The 25,314-nt window shown below is 44.3% G+C and overlaps 1 protein-coding gene across 1 annotated transcript in view; it reads right to left on the bottom strand.

The window, feature by feature from the left end:
* LMTK2 (lemur tyrosine kinase 2) overlaps positions 1 to 25,314 on the bottom strand; it is a gene marked incomplete at its 3' end in the record, with an annotated part of 424,271 nt that overhangs the window by 361,795 nt on the left and 37,162 nt on the right. Inside the window, 1 exon segment of the mRNA XM_053694835.1 lies at positions 20,758 to 20,882. Coding sequence (XP_053550810.1) covers positions 20,758 to 20,882 — 125 coding nt within the window.

The raw sequence follows: 25,314 nt of genomic DNA, 5'->3' as shown, positions 1-25,314 counted from the left end.
CACGTGTAACATTTTTGAACTCCACTAGTTTTTATTTTATGCATTAAAAGGAGTTAAACTCTGCAGGGAAGGCAATAGCACCGCTAACATTTAATACAATGAGGTAAAGGAACATATCATTAAAAATGAAATTCCCCTTAAACAAAAATGAAACACTGCAATAAACATTAATTCACATATTTATATATATTTTTTCAAAATAGTTTCATTTTCAACAAATATATAGGGAATACTGAGTTTAACATATGTTGCTCAAGAAGAAACCGTACACAGAATTTTAGATTCAAATAAACATTTTATATACTAGTTTGAACATGTGTGATCTGTCACTGGCAATGAAAATCTTTAAAGGGATATGAGACCCAATTTTTTATTATCTCTTTCATGATTCAGATAGAGCATGCAATTTTAAGCAACTTTCTAAATTTACTGCCAATATCAATTTTTCTTCTCTCTTGGTATCTTTATTTGAAAAAGCAGGAATGTAAGCTTTAGAGTCAGCCCATTTTTGGTTCAACACCTGGGTAGTGCTTGCTGATTGGTGTCTAAATGTAGCCACCAATCAGCAAACGCTACCCAGGTGCTGTACCAAAAATGGGCCGGCTCTTAAGCTTACATTCCTGCTTTTTCAAATTGATAATAGGAGAAAATAAAGTTGCTTAAACATAAAATTTATGCTTACCTTATAAATGTCTTGCTCTCTGGGCATGGAGCGTCCTCTATGTCAGTGGTTCTCAACCAAAGTGACCTCAAGGCCCGGTATATTTTAGCTGGACATGTCCAGGGCCCGGGATATAGATATATATATATATATTAAGCAGCAGGGATTTGCCCCATCAGTAACTAAGCAGTTCAGTGTGGGTTTAGTGGGGGCCCTGGAGTGTGGGGGGCCCTGCCGAGGGTCTGTCGCTGTGAGGGCCATGGAGTGTGAGGTCTGGCCCTGGAGATTGGGGGCCCTTTCTTTGGCCCTTAATGTTGGGGTCCTGGCTCTGGAGGTTGATGGGCCTGTTAGGATTAGGACAGAGAGGCTACCATGTTCATTTGCATAAATTTGAATACATTTGGGTCAGTGTTTTTTCATTTTTCCTGGGGCCTTGATTGGTCAGTCTGCCCCTGGTGTGCAGTAGGGTAAGAGTGTGCAGTGGTGGCATGACAGGTCAGGGCCCACCAGCAGGGCTATCACGGCCCGGTACTGGGCCACGGCCCGGCTGTTGAGAAACTAGGCTCTACGTCATTCCAATTACTAGTGGGATATTCAACTCCTGGCCAGCAGGAGGAAGCAAAGAGCACCTCAGCAAAGCTGTTAAAAAGTGAATGTCAATTTTCACTGTTTTGATGCCTCCAAATAATTAGTTTTCTGTCTATTAGATAAACTGCCACTTAAAAAATAAAAACATTTTATGCTTACCTGATAATTTAATTTTCTTCTGAAGGGAAGAGTCTACAGCTGCATTAATTAATTTTGGGAAATACAGACCTGGCCACCAGGAGGAGGCAAAGACACCCCAGCCAAAGGCTTAAATACCTTTACCACTTCACTCATCCCCCAGTCATTCTGCCAAGGGAACAAGGAACAGTAGGAGAAATAGGGTGAAAAAAAGGTGCCAGAAGAACAAAATAAATTACAGCCTCCTCAGAGATAAAAATGCGGACGGGAGCTATGGACTCTTGCAGAAGAAAATTAAATTTTCAGGTAAGCATAATTTAGGTTTTTCTTCTTAAAAAGGGAGGAGTCCAAAGCTGCTTCATTATTTTGGGAAAACAATAACCAAGCTAGAGGACAATGAATGCAAACAGATGGGTACAAAAGGCAGCCCCCTCGAAAAGGCACCACAGACTGAATTACTCAACACCCAAAAAAATATAATTTATGCTTACCTGATAAATTCATTTCTCCTGAAGTGTAGTCAGTCCACGGGTCATCCATTACTCATGGGATTATATCTCCTCCCTAACAGGAAGTGCAAGAGGATCACCCAAGCAGAGCTGCTATATAGCTCCTCCCCTCTACGTCATATCCAGTCATTCGACCGAAACCATACGAGAAAGGAGAAACTATAGGGTGCAGTGGTGACTGGAGTTTAATTAAAATTTAGACCTGCCGTAAAAAACAGGGCGGGCCGTGGACTGACTACACTACAAGAGAAATAAATTTATCAGGTAAGCATAAATTATATTTTCTCCTGTTAAGTGTAGTCAGTCCACGGGTCATCCATTACTTATGGGATACCAATACCAAAGCTAAAAGTACACGGATGACGGGAGGGATAGGCAGGATCTTTACACGGAAGGAACAACTGCCTGTAGAACCTTTCTCCCAAAAATAGCCTCCGAAGAAGCAAAAGTGTCAAATTTGTAAAATTTTGAAAAAGTGTGAAGTGAAGACCAAGTTGCAGCCTTGCAAATCTGTTCAACAGAGGCCTCATTCTTAAAGGCCCAAGTGGAAGCCACAGCTCTAGTAGAATGAGCTGTAATCCTTTCAGGAGGCTGCTGTCCAGCAGTCTCATAGGCTAAACGTATTATGCTACGAAGCCAAAAAGAGAGAGGTAGCCAAAGCTTTTTGACCTCTCCTCTGTCCAGAATAAACGACAAACAGGGAAGAAGTTTGACGAAAATCTTTAGTTGCCTGCAAATAAAATTTCAGGGCACGGAAGACGTCCAGATTGTGCAAAAGTCGTTCCTTCTTTGAAGAAGGGTTAGGGCACAATGATGGAACAACAATCTCTTGATTGATATTCTTGTTAGTGACTACCTTAGGTAAGAACCCAGGTTTAGTACGCAGAACTACCTTGTCTGAATGAAAAATCAGATAAGGAGAATCACAATGTAAGGCCGATAACTCAGAGACTCTTCGAGCCGAGGAAATAGCCATTGAAAACAGAACTTTCCAAGATAACAGCTTGATATCGATGGAATGAAGGGGTTCAAACGGAACACCTTGCAGAACGTTAAGAACTAAGTTTAAGCTCCACGGCGGAGCAACAGTCTTAAACACAGGCTTAATCCTAGTCAAAGCCTGAACGTCTGGAAATTCTGCCAGACGTTTGTGTAAAAGGATAGACAGAGCTGAAATCTGTCCCTTTAACGAACTAGCAGATAAACCCTTTTCTAAACCTTCTTGTAGAAAAGACAATATCCTAGGAATCCTAACCTTACTCCATGAGTAACTCTTGGATTCGCACCAATATAAGTATTTACGCCATATTTTATGGTAAATTTTCCTGGTAACAGGTTTCCTAGCCTGTATTAAGGTATCAATCACTGACTCCGAGAATCCACACTTTGATAGAATCAAGCGTTCAATCTCCATGCAGTCAGCCTCAGAGAAATTAGATTTGGATGTTTGAAAGGACCCTGAATCAGAAGGTCCTGTCTCAGAGGCAGAGACCATGGTGGACAGGACGACATGTCCACTAGATCTGCATACCAGATGAAGCAGTTGGGCAAACACCTCCGGATGAAGTTCCCACTCCCCCGGATGAAAGGTCTGGCGACTTAGAAAATCCGCCTCCCAGTTCTCCACGCCTGGGATGTGGATCGCTGACAGGTGGCAAGAGTGAGACTCTGCCCAGCGAATTATCTTTGAGACTTCCATCATCGCTAGGGAACTCCTTGTCCCTCCTTGATGGTTGATGTAAGCCACAGTCGTGATGTTGTCCGACTGAAACCTGATGAACCTCAGAGTTGCTAACTGAGGCCATGCCAGAAGAGCATTGAAAATTGCTCTTAATTCCAGAATGTTTATTGGAAGGAGTCTCTCCTCCTGAGTCCATGATCCCTGAGCTTTCAGGGAATTCCAGACTGCGCCCCAACCTAGAAGGCTGGCGTCCGTTGTTACAATCGTCCAATCGGGCCTGCGGAAGGGCATCCCCTTGGACAGATGTGGCCGAGAAAGCCACCATAGAAGAGAATTTCTGGTCTCTTGATCCAGATTTAGCAGAGGGAACAAATCTGAGTAATCCCCATTCCACTGACTTAGCATGCACAATTGCAGCGGTCTGAGATGCAGGCGCGCAAATGGTACTATGTCCATTGCCGCTACCATTAAGCCGATTACCTCCATGCACTGAGCCACTGACGGGTGTTGAATGGAATGAAGGACACGGCAAGCATTTAGAAGTTTTGATAACCTGTCCTCCGTCAGGTAAATTTTCATTTCTACAGAATCTATAAGAGTCCCTAGAAAGGGAACTCTTGTGAGTGGCAATAGAGAACTCTTTTCTACGTTCACCTTCCACCCATGCGACCTTAGAAATGCCAGAACTAACTCTGTATGAGACTTGGCAGTTTGGAAACTTTTGTATCAGAATGTCGTCTAGGTACGGAGCTACCGCTATGCCTCGCGGTCTTAGTACCGCCAGAAGAGAGCCCAGAACCTTTGTAAAGATTCTTGGAGCCGTAGCTAACCCGAAGGGAAGAGCTACAAACTGGTAATGCCTGTCTAGGAAGGCAAATCTTAGATACCGGTAATGATCCTTGTGAATCGGTATGTGAAGGTAGGCATCCTTTAAATCCACTGTGGTCATGTACTGACCCTGTTGGATCATGGGTAAGATGGTTCGAATAGTTTCCATTTTGAACGATGGAACTCTTAGGAATTTGTTTAGGATCTTTAAGTCCAAGATTGGTCTGAAGGTTCCCTCTTTTTTCGGAACCACAAACAGATTTGAATAGAATCCTTGCCCGTGTTCCGACCGCGGAACTGGGTGGATCACTCCCATTAGTAAGAGGTCTTGTACACAGCGTAGAAACGCCTCTTTCTTTATCTGGTTTGCTGATAACCTTGAAAGATGAAATCTCCCTTGTGGAGGAGAAGCTTTGAAGTCCAGAAGATATCCCTGAGATATGATCTCTAACGCCCAGGGATCCTGGACATCTCTTGCCCAAGCCTGGGCGAAGAGAGAAAGTCTGCCCCCCACTAGATCCATTTCCGGATAGGGGGCCCTCTCTTCATGCTGTCTTAGGGGCAGCAGCAGGTTTTCTGGCCTGCTTGCCCTTGTTCCAGGACTGGTTAGGTTTCCAGCCCTGTCTGTAGCGAGCAACAGTTCCTTCCTGTCTTGGAGCGGAGGAAGTTGATGCTGCTCCTGCCTTGAAGTTACGAAAGGCACGAAAATTAGACTGTTTAGCCTTTGGTTTGGCCCTGTCTTGAGGCAGGGCATGGCCCTTACCTCCAGTAATGTCAGCGATAATTTCTTTCAAGCCGGGACCGAATAATGTCTGCCCTTTGAAAGGAATATTAAGCAATTTAGATTTAGAAGTCACATCAGCTGACCAGGATTTAAGCCACAGCGCTGAATGGCGAATCCGGAGTTCTTAGCCGTAAGTTTAGTTAAGTGTACTACGGCATCAGAAATAAATGAATTAGCTAGCTTAAGGGCTTTAAGCTTGTTCATAATCTCATCCAATGGAGCTGTGCTAAGGGTCTCTTCCAGAGACTCAAACCAGAATGCCGCCGCAGCAGTGACAGGCGCGATGCATGCAAGGGGTTGTAATATAAAACCTTGCTGAACAAACATTTTCTTAAGGTAACCCTCTAACTTTTTATCCATTGGATCTGAAAAAGCACAGCTATCCTCCACCGGGATAGTGGTGCGCTTAGCCAGAGTAGAAACTGCTCCTTCCACCTTAGGGACCGTCTGCCATAGGTCCCGTGTGGTGGCGTCTATTGGAAACATTTTTCTAAATATAGGAGGGGGTGAAAAGGGCACACCGGGTCTATCCCACTCCTTGTCAACAATTTCTGTAAGCCTTTTAGGTATAGGAAAGACATCAGTACACGCCGGTACCGCAAAATATTTATCCAGCCTACATACTTTCTCTGGAATTGCAACCGTGTTACAATCATTCAGAGCCGCTAATACCTCCCCTAGTAATACACGGAGGTTCTCAAGCTTAAATTTAAAATTTGAAATGTCTGAATCCAGTTTACTTGGATCAGATCCGTCACCCACAGAATGAAGCTTTCCGTCCTCATGTTCTGCAAATTGTGACGTAGTATCAGACATGGCTCTATTATTATCAGCGCACTCTGTTCTTACCCCAGAGTGATCGCGTTTACCTCTTAATTCTGGCAATTTAGATAGTACTTCAGTCATAACATTAGCCATGTCTTGCAAAGTGATTTGTATGGGCCGCCCTGATGTACTTGGCGCCACAATATCACGCACCTCCTGAGCGGGAGGCGAAGGTACTGACACGTGAGGAGAGTTAGTCGGCATAACTTCCCCCTCGTTGTCTGGTGATATTTTTTTAACATATAAAGTTTGACTTTTATTCAAAGTAATATCTATACATTGAGTGCACAAATTTCTATTGGGCTCCACATTGGCCTTTAAACATAATGAACAAACAGATTCATTTGTGTCAGACATGTTTAACCCCTTAATGACCGAGGACGTACGCCATACGTCCTCAGAAAAAAGGCAGTTAACGCCTGAGGACGTATGGCGTACGTCCTCGGTTTGGAAAGCAGCTGGAAGCGATCCTCATCGCTTTCCGGTTATTGCAGGATGCCTCAATATCGAGGCATCCTGCAATAACAATTTTTACCCCTCCGGTGCAGAGAGAGCCACTCTGTGGCCCTCTACACCGGACATCGATGGCCGCAATCGTTGGTGGGTGGGAGCTGCAGTGGGAGGCGGGTGGGCGGCCATCGATGGTTGCCGACACACAGAGGGGGGCGGGATCGAAGGCGGCAAAGTCAGGGGAGCGCACAGACACACGCGTGCGTGCACGGGGGGCGGCGGGCGGGCACCACTTACACTACACTATGTAAGTGGGAGGAAGAGGGGGAATACATGCCCCAAAAAAAGTAATCTAAGGGATCTGGGAGGGGGTGGGGGTTGGTCGTGGGGAAGCTACACTACAGAAAACCATACAAAAATAAAATAAAAAACAGAAAATATATTGTAAACTGGGTACTGGCAGACAGCTGCCAGTACCCAAGATGGCCCCCAATAATGCAGAGGGGGGTTAGAGAGCTGTTTTGGGGGGGATCAGGGAGGTTGGGGGCTAAGGGGGGATCCTACAAAGCATATGTAAATATGCTAAAGATTTTTTTTTTATTTTTTTTTTAAAAAAAACACACGTTTATTTTAGTACTGGCAGACTTTCTGCCAGTACTTAAGATGGCGGGGACAATTGTGGGGTGGGGGAGGGAAGGGAGCTGTTTGGGAGGGATCAGGGGGTCTGATGTGTCAGGTGGGAGGCTGATCTCTACACTAAAGCTAAAATTAACCCTGCAAGCTCCCTACAAACTACCTAATTAACCCCTTCACTGCTAGCCATAATACACGTGTGATGCGCAGCAGCACTTAGCGGCCTTCTAATTACCAAAAAGCAACGCCAAAGTCATATATGTCTGCTATTTCTGAACAAAGGGGATCCCAGAGAAGCATTTACAATTATTTGTGCCATAATTGCACATGCTGTTTGTAAATAATTTCAGTGAGAAACCTAAAATTGTGAAATATTTTGCGTTTTTTTTAATTTGATCGCATTTGGCGGTTAAATGGTGGCATGAAATATACCAAAATGGGCCTAGATCAATACTTGGGGTTGTCTACTACACTACACTGAAGCTAAAATTAACCCTAGAAGCTCCCTACATGCTCCCTAATTAACCCCTTCACTGCTGGGCATAATACACGTGTGGTGCGCAGTCGCATTTAGCAGCCTTCTAATTAGTAAAAAGCAAAACCAAAGCCATATATGTCTGCTATTTATGAACAAAGGGGATCCCAGAGAAGCATTTACAACCATGTATGCTATAATTGCATAAGTTTTTGTAAATAATTTCAGTGAGAAACCTAAAGTTTGTGAAAAAGTGAACAATTTTTTTTATTTGATCGCATTTGGCGGTGAAACAGTGGCATGAAATATACCAAAATGGGCCTAGATCAATACTTTGGGATGTCTTCTAAAAAAAAAATATATACATGTCAATGGATATTCAGGGATTCCTGAAAGATATCAGTGTTCTAATGTAACTAGCGCTAATTTTGAAAAAAAGTGGTTTGGAAATAGCAAAGTGCTACTTGTATTTATGGCCCTATAACTTGCAAAAAAAGCAAAGAACATGTAAACATTGGGTATTTCTAAACTCAGGACAAAATTTAGAAACTATTTAGCATGGGTTTTTTTTGGTGGTTGTAGATGTATAAAAGATTTTGGGGGTCAAAGTTAGAAAAAGTGTGTTTTTTTCCATTTTTTCCTCATATTTTATAAAAAAAATTTATAGTAAATTATAAGATATGATGAAAATAATGGTATATTTTGAAAGTCTATTTAATGGCGAGAAAAACTGTATATAATATGTGTGGGTACATTAAATGAGTAAGGGGAAAAACAGAATTTATGTTTACCTGATAAATTACTTTCTCCAACGGTGTGTCCGGTCCACGGCGTCATCCTTACTTGTGGGATATTCTCTTCCCCAACAGGAAATGGCAAAGAGCCCAGCAAAGCTGGTCACATGATCCCTCCTAGGCTCCGCCTACCCCAGTCATTCGACCGACGTTAAGGAGGAATATTTGCATAGGAGAAACCATATGATACCGTGGTGACTGTAGTTAAAGAAAATAAAATATCAGACCTGATTAAAAAACCAGGGCGGGCCGTGGACCGGACACACCGTTGGAGAAAGTAATTTATCAGGTAAACATAAATTCTGTTTTCTCCAACATAGGTGTGTCCGGTCCACGGCGTCATCCTTACTTGTGGGAACCAATACCAAAGCTTTAGGACACGGATGAAGGGAGGGAGCAAATCAGGTCACCTAAATGGAAGGCACCACGGCTTGCAAAACCTTTCTCCCAAAAATAGCCTCAGAAGAAGCAAAAGTATCAAACTTGTAAAATTTGGTAAAAGTGTGCAGTGAAGACCAAGTCGCTGCCCTACATATCTGATCAACAGAAGCCTCGTTCTTGAAGGCCCATGTGGAAGCCACAGCCCTAGTGGAATGAGCTGTGATTCTTTCGGGAGGCTGCCGTCCGGCAGTCTCGTAAGCCAATCTGATGATGCTTTTAATCCAAAAAGAGAGAGAGGTAGAAGTTGCTTATTGACCTCTCCTTTTACCGGAATAAACAACAAACAAGGAAGATGTTTGTCTAAAATCCTTTGTAGCATCTAAATAGAATTTTAGAGCGCGAACAACATCCAAATTGTGCAACAAACGTTCCTTCTTCGAAACTGGTTTCGGACACAGAGAAGGTACGATAATCTCCTGGTTAATGTTTCTGTTAAAAACAACTTTTGGAAGAAAACCAGGTTTAGTACGTAAAACCACCTTATCTGCATGGAACACCAGATAAGGAGGAGAACACTGCAGAGTAGATAATTCTGAAACTCTTCGAGCAGAAGAAATTGCAACCAAAAACAAAACTTTCCAAGATAATAACTTAATATCAACGGAATGTAAGGGTTCAAACGGAACCCCCTGAAGAACTGAAAGAACTAAGTTGAGACTCCAAGGAGGAGTCAAAGGTTTGTAAACAGGCTTGATTCTGACCAGAGCCTGAACAAAGGCTTGAACATCTGGCACAGCTGCCAGCTTTTTGTGAAGTAACACAGACAAGGCAGAAATCTGTCCCTTCAGGGAACTTGCAGATAATCCTTTTTCCAATCCTTCTTGAAGGAAGGATAGAATCTTAGGAATCTTAACCTTGTCCCAAGGGAATCCTTTAGATTCACACCAACAGATATATTTTTTCCCAATTTTGTGGTAAATCTTTCTAGTTACAGGCTTTCTGGCCTGAACAAGAGTATCGATAACAGAATCTGAGAACCCTCGCTTCGATAAGATCAAGCGTTCAATCTCCAAGCAGTCAGCTGGAGTGAGACCAGATTCGGATGTTCGAACGGACCCTGAACAAGAAGGTCTCGTCTCAAAGGTAGCTTCCATGGTGGAGCCGATGACATATTCACCAGATCTGCATACCAAGTCCTGCGTGGCCACGCAGGAGCTATCAAGATCACCGACGCCCTCTCCTGATTGATCCTGGCTACCAGCCTGGGGATGAGAGGAAACGGCGGGAACACATAAGATAGTTTGAAGGTCCAAGGTGCTACTAGTGCATCCACTAGAGCCGCCTTGGGATCCCTGGATCTGGACCCGTAGCAAGGAACTTTGAAGTTCTGACGAGAGGCCATCAGATCCATGTCTGGAATGCCCCACAGTTGAGTGACTTGGGCAAAGATTTCCGGATGGAGTTCCCACTCCCCCGGATGCAATGTCTGACGACTCAGAAAATCCGCTTCCCAATTTTCCACTCCTGGGATGTGGATAGCAGACAGGTGGCAGGAGTGAGACTCCGCCCATAGAATGATTTTGGTCACTTCTTCCATCGCTAGGGAACTCCTTGTTCCCCCCTGATGGTTGATGTACGCAACAGTTGTCATGTTGTCTGATTGAAACCGTATGAACTTGGCCCTCGCTAGCTGAGGCCAAGCTTTGAGAGCATTGAATATCGCTCTCAGTTCCAGAATATTTATCGGTAGAAGAGATTCTTCCCGAGACCAAAGACCCTGAGCTTTCAGGGATCCCCAGACCGCGCCCCAGCCCATCAGACTGGCGTCGGTCGTGACAATGACCCACTCTGGTCTGCGGAAGGTCATCCCTTGTGACAGGTTGTCCAGGGACAGCCACCAACGGAGTGAGTCTCTGGTCCTCTGATTTACTTGTATCTTCGGAGACAAGTCTGTATAGTCCCCATTCCACTGACTGAGCATGCACAGTTGTAATGGTCTTAGATGAATGCGCGCAAAAGGAACTATGTCCATTGCCGCTACCATCAAACCTATCACTTCCATGCACTGCGCTATGGAAGGAAGAGGAACGGAATGAAGTATCCGACAAGAGTCTAGAAGTTTTGTTTTTCTGGCTTCTGTCAGAAAAATCCTCATTTCTAAGGAGTCTATTATTGTTCCCAAGAAGGGAACCCTTGTTGACGGAGATAGAGAACTCTTTTCCACGTTCACTTTCCATCCGTGAGATCTGAGAAAGGCCAGGACAATGTCCGTGTGAGCCTTTGCTTGAGGAAGGGACGACGCTTGAATCAGAATGTCGTCCAAGTAAGGTACTACGGCAATGCCCCTTGGTCTTAGCACAGCTAGAAGGGACCCTAGTACCTTTGTGAAAATCCTTGGAGCAGTGGCTAACCCGAAAGGAAGCGCCACGAACTGGTAATGCTTGTCCAGGAATGCGAACCTTAGGAACCGATGATGTTCCTTGTGGATAGGAATATGTAGATACGCATCCTTTAAATCCACCGTGGTCATGAATTGACCTTCCTGGATGGAAGGAAGAATTGTTCGAATGGTTTCCATCTTGAACGATGGAACCTTGAGAAACTTGTTTAAGATCTTGAGATCTAAGATTGGTCTGAACGTTCCCTCTTTTTTGGGAACTATGAACAGATTGGAGTAGAACCCCATCCCTTGTTCTCCTAATGGAACAGGATGAATCACTCCCATTTTTAACAGGTCTTCTACACAATGTAAGAATGCCTGTCTTTTTATGTGGTCTGAAGACAACTGAGACCTGTGGAACCTCCCCCTTGGGGGAAGCCCCTTGAACTCCAGAAAATAACCTTGGGAGACTATTTCTAGCGCCCAAGGATCCAGAACATCTCTTGCCCAAGCCTGAGCGAAGAGAGAGAGTCTGCCCCCCACCAGATCCGGTCCCGGATCGGGGGCCAACATTTCATGCTGTCTTGGTAGCAGTGGCAGGTTTCTTGGCCTGCTTTCCCTTGTTCCAGCCTTGCATTGGTCTCCAAGCTGGCTTGGCTTGAGAAGTATTACCCTCTTGCTTAGAGGACGTAGCACTTTGGGCTGGTCCGTTTCTACGAAAGGGACGAAAATTAGGTTTATTTTTGGCCTTGAAAGGCCGATCCTGAGGAAGGGCGTGGCCCTTACCCCCAGTGATATCAGAGATAATCTCTTTCAAGTCAGGGCCAAACAGCGTTTTCCCCTTGAAAGGAATGTTAAGTAGCTTGTTCTTGGAAGACGCATCAGCTGACCAAGATTTCAACCAAAGCGCTCTGCGCGCCACAATAGCAAACCCAGAATTCTTAGCCGCTAACCTAGCCAATTGCAAAGTGGCGTCTAAGGTGAAAGAATTAGCCAATTTGAGAGCATTGATTCTGTCCATAATCTCCTCATAAGGAGGAGAATCACTATCGACCGCCTTTACCAGCTCATCGAACCAGAAACACGCGGCTGTAGCGACAGGGACAATGCATGAAATTGGTTGTAGAAGGTAACCCTGCTGAACAAACATCTTTTTAAGTAAACCTTCTAATTTTTTATCCATAGGATCTTTGAAAGCACAACTATCTTCTATGGGTATAGTGGTGCGTTTGTTTAAGGTGGAAACCGCCCCCTCGACCTTGGGGACTGTCTGCCATAAGTCCTTTCTGGGGTCGACCATAGGAAACAATTTTTTAAATATGGGGGGAGGGACGAAAGGAATACCGGGCCTTTCCCATTCTTTATTTACAATGTCCGCCACCCGCTTGGGTATAGGAAAAGCTTCTGGGAGCCCCGGGACCTCTAGGAACTTGTCCATTTTACATAGTTTCTCTGGGATGACCAACTTGTCACAATCATCCAGAGTGGATAACACCTCCTTAAGCAGAGCGCGGAGATGTTCCAACTTAAATTTAAACGTAATCACATCAGGTTCAGCTTGTTGAGAAATGTTCCCTGAATCAGTAATTTCTCCCTCAGACAAAACCTCCCTGGCCCCATCAGACTGGTTTAGGGGCCCTTCAGAACCATTATTATCAGCGTCGTCATGCTCTTCAGTATCTAAAACAGAGCAGTCGCGCTTACGCTGATAAGTGTTCATTTTGGCTAAAATGTTTTTGACAGAATTATACAACGGCAAAGAGAATGACTGGGGTAGGCGGAGCCTAGGAGGGATCATGTGACCAGCTTTGCTGGGCTCTTTGCCATTTCCTGTTGGGGAAGAGAATATCCCACAAGTAAGGATGACGCCGTGGACCGGACACACCTATGTTGGAGAAATTACAGCTAAACACAAACACCGTAGAAATGTAAAAATAGCCTTGGTCCCAAACGGACAGAAAATGGAAAAGTGCTGTGGTGATTAAGGGGTTAAACAGACTAGCAATAACACTAGCAAGCTTGGAAAAAAAAACTTTTAAATAAATTTACAAGCTATATAAAAAAACGTTACTGCACTTTTAAGAAAACATAAAATAAATGAAACAGTTGAATTAACAATGAACCAAATATGTTAAAACAACCAAATTTTAACAGAAAATGTATAAAGTTAGCAGAGGATTGCACCCACCAGCAAAAGGATGATTAACCCCTTAATACCCAAAACGGATAACAGTTGAAATAATAAACGTTTTTATCACAGTCAAAAACACTGTCACAGGTCTGCTGTGACTGATTACCTCCCTCAAAACTAGTTTTGGAGACCCCTGGGCTCTGTAGAGACGTCCTGGATCATGGAGGAAGAAATAGGAAGACTGACTAAATTTTTACTGCGCAATAAAGCGCTAAAATAGGCCCCTCCCACTCATATTACAACAGTGGGGAAGCTCAGTAAACTTTTTATTCAGAAAAAAACAGCCATGTGGTAAAAATCATGCCCATAAAGTTTTATCACCAAGTACCTCATAAAAAAACGATTAACATGCCAGTAAACGTTTTTAAAAATTGAAAATTATGAAGTGTTATTAATAAGCCTGCTGCTAGTCGCTTACACTGCAGTGCAGGCTCAAATATTACTTTAATATTGACAGTATTTTCTTAGTGAAATTCCATTCCCCAGAAATACCTCAGAATATACATACATACATATCAGCCTGATACCAGTCGCTACTACTGCATTTAAGGCTGCACTTACATTACATCGGTATTAGCAGTATTTTCTCAGTCAATTCCATTCCTTAGAAAATAATTTACTGCACATACCTCCTTGCAGGTGGGCCCTGCATGCTATCCCCTGTTCTGAAGTTACCTCACTCCTCAGAATGGCCGAGAACAGCAAGTGGATCTTAGTTACGACGGCTAAGATCATAGACAAACTCAGGTAGATTCTTCTTCTAATGCTGCCTGAGAACAAACAACACACTCCGGTGCCGTTTAAAATAACAAACTTTTGATTGAAGAAATAAAAACTAAGTTTAACACACCACAGTCCTCTCACACGTCCTATCTTTAGTTAGGTGCAAGAGAATGACTGGATATGACTTAGAGGGGAGGAGCTATATAGCAGCTCTGCTTGGGTGATCCTCTTGCACTTCCTGTTAGGGAGGAGATATAATCCCATAAGTAATGGATGACCCGTGGACTGACTACACTTAACAGGAGAAATTTAAGTACAAACGACGCAGAGAAAAACCCGAGCCCAGGTAACGGCACATCAGTTACACCACCGGCAAAGCCGAACTAGAGACCACTCAGACCTAGAGTCCGTCAGGTCCAAACAACCTCCGAATCGTCTGCCCCACGGACATGACACCCAAGAAGGTACCCGGCTAAAGATAAGGACCGCATCTGCCTCCCAAAAGGGAATCAGAGACCAGAAAAACCGAAGGAACTTTACCCACTCAACACCTAGAAATCAACACCCAGGGAGACAAACTCCCTAGAACACAAGGACCAAAAAAGAAGCATCCATACACAGGGAACATGTCCTCAAAATGACTTGAGGAACCCCTCATGTCCTCAATCCCATACCATACGGTACTCTAGGAAATTCATGAGTCCCCAGATGCTCCATAACATATCTAGAGGCTAGATAGGTGGAGACAGCAAAAACAGGATAAAAATCCCAGCAGCTAGAACAGAGCTCTCCCAGAGAAACTCAAACCGTCTGAACAGGAACTCAGAAAGACCAGCCTCCAAAAGGAAGGCTGACCCTATTGCTAACTCAAATCTCCTAAAAGGCACATCAAGCTAGTTAGCATCCAGACAAAAGCAAGTAGCTGTAACTTGATACACCATCATTAAGCAAATTGTTGTGCAAGGTTCCAACTGCAAACCACCAAGGGCATGCAGCCCACTGAATAGCGGCTCCAAAAAGCGCCCCCTCCCAGCACCAGATGCCGGTAGAATGAAGGAGGACATCCAAAGGAAAGGGCCAAAAGCAGAAAACGGTCAACACTGCATAGATTAACCGATCCCTAACCTTCCCTCTGGGATAACAGTCCCAGCCCAAAGGCTAATCAAAAGAGTCTCAAACTACAGGAAAGAAAGAGGATCAACGAGGAACAAAGTACCCTGTTAGTCCGCTGCTACAAACGATACATGTAGTAGAAGCCCCCCACAGGAGCAAACCCTCAGCCTCCAGCTGCAGGAACAGAGGAAAAACACTACATCACAGCTCCCCTTCTAGGAACCTGAAACACAGGAAGGGAAAAAAACATCTGCAAGGCAGGACAAAGAACCCCCAGGACTCCACGAATACTAAGGTAATTCCGAACCCGGAGAACCCAAACCCTACTCTGGAAGAGAAGGAAATGAACGGAAAAAAATCCTACCATAGAGGCGAGACCCCTCGGCCACATCGCCAACCCAGTTGAAAAGCACCTGGAGTCTACAGGAACATCTTAAATGCACCAGAAGACAGGTAGGGGCCATCAGAAAGGACTAAAGCCTAGAAGGCATCTCTCAGAGCCCCAGCCCCTACGAAGGGGGCTCACGGGATCACTCTCTGAGAGAACCCTAAACTGCTTCCTCCAAGGAGGAGCGCAATATATATTGTCCCCATATTAATCCTTAATTAAATAAGGATTATTATGTCCCTTAGATAACAAGGATCTTAAAAAGAGGGTTAACCTCTTAAGTGCTGCTGTCCTTCTGTACCTAGAAGGCAAAGGCACTTACCTTAGATCCAACTGCATAATAGATGCTGATCCTTAGGTGTGGCAGGCACTTCAGTCCCTGTCATGGATCTGTAGGAAAAGAAAGAAGAGTAACCAACTCTGGCTTTCCACAAAGGGTTAGCAAAGTGTTAAAAGTAAAGCAAAGACTTCCTTGCCGCCTTTTAACTGCTAAAAGCAACCACTACTCTTACTCAAGAGATTGAAGTGGACACAGCTAGACCCCAATTCTTGCTTGCAGGGAAAAACAGAATTTATGCTTATCTGATAAATTTCTTTCTCCAACGGTGTGTCCGGTCCACGGCGTCATCCATACTTGTGGGAATATTCTCTTCCCCAACAGGAAATGGCAAAGAGCACAGCAAAAGCTGCCCATATAGCCCCTCCTCAGGCTCCGCCCCCCAGTCATTCGACCGACGGTTAGGAGAAAAAAAGGAGAAAAAAAAGGAGAAACTATAGGGTGCCGTGGTGACTCTAGTGTACAGAGAAAGAAATTTTTCAAACCTGATTAAAAAACCAGGGCGGGCCGTGGACCGAACACACGGTTGGAGAAAGAAATTTATCAGGTAAGCATAAATTCTGTTTTCTCCAACATTGGTGTGTCCGGTCCACGGCGTCATCCTTACTTGAGGGAACCAATACCAAAGCTTTAGGACACGGATGAAGGGAGGGAGCAAATCAGGTTACCTAAACGGAAGGCACCACGGCTTGCAAAACCTTTCTCCCAAAAATAGCCTCCGAAGAAGCATAAGTATCAAATTTGTCAAGTTTGGCAAAAGTGTGCAGAGAAGACCAAGTCGCTGCCTTACATATCTGATCAACAGAAGCCTCGTTCTTGAAGGCCCATGTGGAAGCCACAGCCCTAGTGGAGTGAGCTGCGATTCGTTCAGAAGGCTGTCGTCCGGCAGTCTCATAAGCCAATCGGATAATGCTTTTCAGCCAGAAAGAAAGAGGTAGCAGTAGCTTTTTGTCCTCTCCTCTTACCAGAGTAAACGACAAACAAAGATGAGGTTCGTCTAAAATCCTTTGTTGCTTCTAAATAGAACTTTAGAGCACGGACTACATCTAAATTGTGTAACAAACGTTCCTTCTTTGAAACTGGTTTCGGACACAAAGGCACAACTATTTCCTGGTTAATATTCTTGTTGGAAACAACTTTTGGAAGAAAATCAGGCTTGGTACGCAAAACGACCTTATCTGAATGGAACACCAGATAGGGTGGATGACACTGCAAAGCAGATAATTCAGAAACTCTTCTAGCAGAAGAAATAGCAACCAAAAACAGAACTTTCCAAGATAGTAACTAGATTTGGATGTTCGAATGGACCTTGTACTAGAAGATCTTGTCTCAAAGGTAGCTTCCATGGTGGAGCCGATGACATTCACCAGGTCTGCATACCAAGTCCTGCGTGGCCACGCAGGAGCTATCAGAATCACCGAGGCCTTCTCCTGTTTGATCCTGGCTACGAGCCTGGGAAGGAGAGGAAACGGTGGAAACACATAAGCTAGGTTGGACGACCAAGGCGCCACTAATGCATCCACTAGAGTCGCCTTGGGATCCCTGGATCTGGACCCGTAGCAAGGAACCTTGAAGTTCTGACGAGACGCCATCAGATCCATGTCTGGAATGCCCCATAATTGAGTTAACTGGGCAAAGACCTCCGGGTGGAGTTCCAACTCCCCCGGATGGAAAGTCTGACGACTCAAATAATCCGCCTCCCAGTTGTCTACTCCTGGGATGTGAATTGCAGATAGGTGGCAGGAGTAATCCTCCGCCCATTTGATGATCTTGGATACCTCTCTCATCGCCAAGGAGCTCTTTGTTCCCCCCTGATGGTTGATGTAAGCTACAGTGGTCATGTTGTCCGACTGGAATCTTATGAATCCGGCCTTCGCTAGTTGAGGCCAAGCCTGGAGCGCATTGAATATCGCTCTCAGTTCCAGGATGTTTATCGGAAGAAGGGACTCCTCCCGAGACCATAGACCCTGAGCTTTCAGGGAATCCCAGACCGCGCCCCAGCCTAATAGACTGGCGTCGGTCGTGACAATGATCCACTCTGGTCTGCGGAAACTCATTCCCTGAGACAGGTGATTCTGAGTCAACCACCAACTGAGTGATTCTCTGGTTACCTTGTCTACTTGAATCTGGGGAGACAAGTCTGCATAGTCCCCATACCACTGATTGAGCATGCACAGTTGTAATGGTCTTAGATGAATTTGAGCAAAAGGAACTATGTCCATTGCTGCAACCATCAACCCTACTACTTCCATGCACTGAGCTATGGAAGGCTGCAGAATAGAGTGAAGAACTTGACAAGCGTTTAGAAGCTTTGACTTTCTGACCTCTGTCAGGAAGATCTTCATTTCTAAAGAGTCTATTATTGTTCCCAAAAAGGGAACTCTTGTTGACGGAGACAGGGAACTCTTTTCTACGGTCACCTTCCACCCGTGAGATCTGAGAAAGGCTAGAACAATGTCTGTATGAGCCTTTGCCTTGGAAAGAGACGACGCTTGAATTAGAATGTCGTCTAGATAAGGTGCCACTGCAATGCCCCTCGGTCTTAGAACCGCCAGAAGGGACCCTAGCACCTTTGTGAAAATTCTGGGAGCAGTGGCCAAACCGAACGGAAGAGCCACGAACTGGTAATGTTTGTCCAGAAAGGCGAACCTTAGGAACTGATGATGATCTTTGTGGATAGGAATATGTAGGTACGCATCCTTTAAATCCACGGTAGTCATATATTGACCCTCCTGGATTGTGGGTAAAATTGTTCGAATGGTTTCCATTTTGAACGATGGAACTCTGAGAAATTTGTTTAAAATTTTTAAATCCAGAATTGGTCTGAAAGTTCCCTCTTTTTTGGGAACTACAAACAGGTTTGAGTAAAACCCCTGACCTTGTTCCGCTGTTGGAACTGGGTGTATTACTCCCATTTTTAACAGGTCTCCTACACAATGTAAGAATGCCTGTCTCTTTATCTGGTCTGAAGATAAGCGAGACATGTGGAACCTTCCCTTTGGAGGAAGTTCCTTGAATTCTAGAAGATAACCCTGAGAGACTATTTCTAGTGCCCAGGGATCCGGAACATCTCTTGCCGAAGCCTGAGCAAAGAGAGAGAGTCTGCCCCCTACTAGATCCGGTCCCGGATCGGGGGCTACCCCTTCATGCTGTCTTGGTAGCAGCAGCAGGCTTCTTGGCCTGTTTACCCTTGTTCCAGCCTTGCAATTGTTTCCATGCTGGTTTAGCCTGGGAAGCGTTACCCTCTTGTCTAGAGGCTGCAGAGTTAGGAGACAGTCCGTTCCTGAAGTTACGAAAGGAACGAAAATTGGACTTATTCTTAGCCTTAAAAGGCCTATCCTGTGGGAGGGCATGGCCCTTCCCATACATACAGAACATGATCTATCTGAAGGTACAGACATGTTAGACAGGCTTATACAGGCTAAAAATGCAATAAAACCGTTTTTAAACAAAACCGTTACTGTCTCTTTAAATGTTAAACAGAGCACACTTTATTTCTGGATATGTGAAAAACTATGAAGGAAATATCCGATCTTTACCAAATTTGCACCCTAGTGTCTTAATGCTTTAAAAGTATTGCACCTCAATTTTTAAGATTGTAACCCCTTAAATGAGGAAACCGGAGCCGTTTTATCAATTAGCCCCTTTAAAACCACTACAGTCCCAGCCACAGCGTTTGCTGCGACTTCACCTGTCCTTGGGGGTTATATGATACCAAAATAAGCCTTCCAGGAACATTTTTAATAGCCACCAGACCCTCTCACATGAAGCTGCATGCACTGTATCCAAAAGAAACTGCGCAATTATGGCGCGAAAATGAGGCTCTGCCTATTAGAGTGAAAGGCCCTTCCTGACTGGGAAGGTGTCTAAACTACTGCCTGGTGCCTAAAAACGTTCCCCAATTCACAAGTTTTGAAAAAACACTTCAAACTTCATATAATTATTGAATAAAGCAATCGATTTAGCCCATAAGAGTGTCAACCAGTATATAGCCCATAATAAGCCTTCATTCTGTTAAGAGTCTAAGAAAATGGCTTACCGATCCCCAAGAGGGAAAATGACAGTCTTCTAGCATTACACAGTCTTGTTAGAAAATGGACTAGTCATACCTTGAGCAGAAAAGTCTGCAAACTGTTTCCCCCAACTGAAGTTCTCTGGGCTCAACAGTCCTGCGTGGGAACAGCAACTGATTTTAGTTACTGCTGCTAAAATCACTCCTCTTTTAAACAGAACTCGTCATCTTTTTCTGTTTTAGAGTAAATAGTACAAACCGGCACTATTTTAAAATAACAAACTCTTGATAGAAGAATAAAAAACTACAACTAAACACCACATACTCTTCACCATCTCCGTGGAGATGCTACTTGTTCAGAGCGGCAAAGAGAATGACTGGGGGGCGGAGCCTGAGGAGGGGCTATATGGGCAGCTTTTGCTGTGCTCTTTGCCATTTCCTGTTGGGGAAGAGAATATTCCCACAAGTAAGGATGACGCCGTGGACCGGACACACCAATGTTGGAGAAATACCCATAAAAGGATTAATTTCTTCAGACACCAACTTTGCACAACCTCCATTGACAGAGGATTATGGGTAAGGGAAGTTACACTTAACAGCTTTTGCTGGAGTACTCTTGTCCTCCTCCTGCTGACCAGGTGTTTAATATCCCACTAGTAATTGGAATGACGTTGTGGACTCGCCATGTCATAGGAAAGAAATTGCATGCTTTATCTGAATCGGGGGGAAAAAAATGTGGGTCTGATATCCCTTTAATTTAAATTTACTATCCACAAAACATTTAGTCCATTTTTTGGCACATTGTTATAACATGTATACATACACTAGATACTTTACAAAATGTTAAAAGAATGTATTGAACTAACCTTGAAGTCTATTTCGGTCTCTTTGCAACAGGATATACAGCTTATAAGGAGAACGACCAGGGCAATAAAACTGCATACAGACAGCAAAACGAACGATATGGGTACATCATTATTAGCAACTTTGCCTAAAATGATGGAGAAAAAAAAAAATAGCTTTGTAAATACAGTGTATACAGCTGTTAAAAACATAATTTATGCTTACCTGATAAATTCCTTTCTTCTGTAGTGTGATCAGTCCACGGGTCATCATTACTTGTGGGATATTAACTGCTCCCCTACAGGAAGTGCAAGAGGATTCACCCAGCAGAGTTGCTATATAGCTCCTCCCCTCTACGTCACCTCCAGTCATTCGACCAAGGACCAACGAGAAAGGAGAAGCCAAGGGTGTAGTGGTGACTGGAGTATAATTTAAAAAATATTTACCTGCCTTAAAAAACAGGGCGGGCCGTGGACTGATCACACTACAGAAGAAAGGAATTTATCAGGTAAGCATAAATTATGTTTTCTTCTGTTAAGTGTGATCAGTCCACGGGTCATAATTACTTGTGGGATACCAATACCAAAGCAAAAGTACACGGATGACGGGAGGGATAGGCAGGCTCTTTATACAGAAGGAACCACTGCCTGAAGAACCTTTCTCCCAAAAATAGCCTCCGAGGAAGCAAAAAAGTGTCAAATTTGTAAAATTTGGAAAAAGTATGAAGCGAAGACCAAGTTGCAGCCTTGCAAATCTGTTCAACAGAGGCCTCATTCTTAAAGGCCCAAGTGGAAGCCACAGCTCTAGTGGAATGAGCTGTAATTCTTTCAGGAGGCTGCTGTCCAGCAGTCTCATAAGTTAAACGAATTATGCTACGAAGCCAAAAAGAGAGAGAGGTAGCAGAAGCTTTTTGACCTCTCCTCTGACCAGAGTAAACGACAAACAGGGAAGACGTTTGTCGAAAATCTTTAGTTGCCTGTAAATAAAAGTTAAGGGCACGAACTACATCCAGATTGTGCAAAAGACGTTCCTTCCTCGAAGAAGGATTTGGGCACAAGGATGGAACAACAATCTCCTGATTGATATTCCTGTTAGTGACTACCTTAGGTAAGAACCCAGGCTTAGTACGCAGAACTACCTTATCCGAGTGAAAAATCAAATAAGGAGAATCACAATGTAAGGCTGATAACTCAGAGACTCTTCGAGCCGAGGAAATAGCCATTAAAAATAGAACTTTCCAAGATAACAACTTTATATCAATGGAATGAAGGGGTTCAAACGGAACACCCTGTAAAACGTTAAGAACAAGGTTTAAACTCCATGGTGGAGCCACAGCTTTAAACACAGGTTTAATCCTGGCCAAAGCCTGACAAAAAGCCTGAACGTCTGGAACTTCTGACAGACGCTTGTGTAACAGAATGGACAGAGCTGAGATCTGTCCCTTTAAGGAACTAGCGGATAACCCCTTTTCTAAACCTTCTTGTAGAAAAGACAATATCCTAGGAATCCTAACCTTACTCCAAGAGTAACCTTTGGATTCGCACCAATATAGGTATTTACGCCATATTTTATGGTAAATCTTTCTGGTAACAGGCTTCCTAGCCTGTATCAAGGTATCAATAACTGACTCAGAAAAACCACGCTTTGATAAGATCAAGCGTTCAATTTCCAAGCAGTCAGCTTCAGAGAAGTTAGATTTTGATGTTTGAAAGGACCCTGAATCAGAAGGTCCTGTTTCAGAGGTAACGACCAAGGTGGACAGAATGACATGTCCACCAGATCTGTATACCAAGTCCTGCGTGGCCATGCAGGCGCTATTAGAATCACTGATGCTTTCTCCTGTTTGATTCTGGCAATCAATCGAGGAAGCATCGGGAAAGGTGGAAACACATAAGCCATCCTGAAGGTCCATGGTGCTGTCAAGGCATCTATCAGGACCGCTCCCGGATCCCTGGATCTGGACCCGTAGCGCGGAAGCTTGGCGTTCTGTCGAGACGCCATGAGATCTATCTCTGGTTTGCCCCAACGTCGAAGTATTTGGGCAAAGACCTCTGGATGAAGTTCCCACTCCCCCGGATGAAAAGTCTGACGACTTAAGAAATCCGCCTCCCAGTTCTCCACTCCCGGGATGTGGATTGCAGACAGGTGGCAAGAGTGAGACTCTGCCCAGCGAATTATCTTCGATACTTCCATCATTGCTAGGGAGCTTCTTGTCCCTCCCTGATGGTTGATATAAGCTACAGTCGTGATGTTGTCCGACTGGAACCTGATGAACCCCCGAGTTGCTAACTGGGGCCAAGCCAGAAGAGCATTGAGGACTGCTCTCAATTCCAGAATGTTTATTGGAAGAAGACTCTCCTCCTGATTCCATAGTCCCTGAGCCTTCAGAGAATTCCAGACAGCGCCCCAACCTAGTAGGCTGGCGTCTGTTGTTACAATTGACCAGTCTGGCCTGCTGAATGGCATTCCCCTGGACAGATGTGGCCGATAAAGCCACCATAGAAGAGAATTTCTGGTCTCTTGAATGGAATGAAGGACACGGCATGCATTTTGAAGTTTTGTTAACCTGTCCTCTGTCAGGTAAATCTTCATTTCTACAGAATCTATCAGAGTCCCCAGGAAGGGAACTCTTGTGAGTGGAAAGAGAGAACTTTTCTCTTCGTTCACTTTCCATCCATGCGACCTTAGAAATGCCAGTACTATCTCTGTATGAGATTTGGCAGTTTGAAAGCTTGAAGCTTGTATCAGTATGTCGTCTAAGTACGGAGCTACTGAAATTCCTCGCGGTCTTAGTACCGCCAGAAGAGTGCCCAGAACCTTTGTGAAGATTCTTGGAGCCGTAGCCAGTCCGAATGGAAGAGCTACAAACTGGTAATGCCTGTCTAAAAAGGCAAACCTTAGATACCGGTAATGACTTCTGTGAATCGGTATGTGAAGGTAAGCATCCTTTAAATCCACTGTGGTCAAGTACTGACCCTCTTGGATCATGGGCAAAATTGTTCGAATAGTTTCCATCTTGAACGATGGAACTCTTAGGAATTTGTTTAGGATCTTTAAATCCAAGATTGGCCTGAAGGTTCCCTCTTTTTGGGAACTACAAACAGATTTGAGTAAAACCCTTGTCCTTGTTCCAACCGCGGAACTGGATGGATCACTCCCATTAATAAAAGATCTTGTACGCAGCGTAGAAACGCTTCCTTCTTTGTTAGGTTTCTTGACAACCTTGACAGATGAAATCTCCCTCTTGGGGGAGAGGATTTGAAGTCCAGAAGGTATCCCTGAGATATGATCTCTAACGCCCAGGGATCCTGAACATCTCTTGCCCAAGCCTGGGCGAAGAGGGAAAGTCTGCCCCCCACTAGATCCGGTCCCGGATCGGGGGCCCTCAATTCATGCTGTCTTAGGGGCAGCAGCAGGTTTTCTGGCCTGTTTGCCCCTGTTCCAGGACTGGTTAGGTTTCCAGCCTTGTCTGTAGCGAGCAACAGCTCCTTCCTGTTTTGGTGCAGAGGAAGTTGATGCTGCTCCTGCTTTGAAATTACGAAAGGAACGAAAATTGGACTGTCTAGCCTTGGCTTTGGCCTTGTCCTGAGGCAGGGCATGACCTTTACCTCCTGTAATGTCATCAATAATCTCTTTCAAGCCGGGCCCGAATAAGGTCTGCCCTTTGAAAGGAATATTAAGCAATTTAGATTTAGACGTAACATCAGCTGACCAGGATTTTAGCCACAGAGCTCTGCGTGCCTGAATGGCGAATCCTGAATTTTTAGCCGCAAGTTTAGTTAAATGTACTACGGCATCTGAAATAAATGAATTAGCTAACTTAAGGAATTTAAGTTTGTGTGTGATGTCATCTAGTGTGGATGATTGAAGTGTCTCTTCCAGAGACTCAAACCAAAATGCTGCTGCAGCCGTGACAGGCGCAATACATGCAAGAGGTTGCAATATAAACCCTTGTTGAACAAACATTTTCTTAAGGTAACCCTCTAATTTTTTATCCATTGGATCTGAAAAAGCACAGCTATCCTCCACTGGGATAGTGGTACGCTTAGCTAAAGTAGAAACTGCTCCCTCCACCTTAGGGACCATTTGCCATAAGTCCCGTGTGGCGGCGTCTATTGGAAACATTTTTCTGAATATAGGAGGGGGTGAGAAAGGCACACCGGGTCTATCCCACTCCTTAGTAACAATGTCAGTAAGTCTCTTAGGTATAGGAAAAACGTCAGTACTCGTCGGTACCGCAAAATATTTATCCAACCTACACATTTTTTCTGGGATTGCAACTGTGTTACAATCATTCAGAGCCGCTAATACCTCCCCTAGTAACACACGGAGGTTCTCAAGCTTAAATTTAAAATTTGAAATGTCTGAGTCCAGTTTATTTGGATCAGAACCGTCACCCACAGAATGAAGCTCTCCGTCTTCACGTTCTGCAAACTGTGACGCAGTATCAGACATGGCCCTTGCATTATCAGCGCACTCTGTTCTCATCCCAGAGTGATCACGTTTACCTCTTAGTTCTGGTAGTTTAGCCAAAACTTCAGTCATAACAGTAGCCATATCTTGTAATGTGATTTGTAATG

This window comes from Bombina bombina, chromosome 11, assembly GCF_027579735.1.
Source record: "Bombina bombina isolate aBomBom1 chromosome 11, aBomBom1.pri, whole genome shotgun sequence".
Taxonomy (NCBI): Eukaryota; Metazoa; Chordata; class Amphibia; order Anura; family Bombinatoridae; genus Bombina; species Bombina bombina.
The sequence above is the reverse complement of the archived record's forward strand: the minus strand, read 5'-3'. Positions and strand labels throughout refer to the sequence as shown.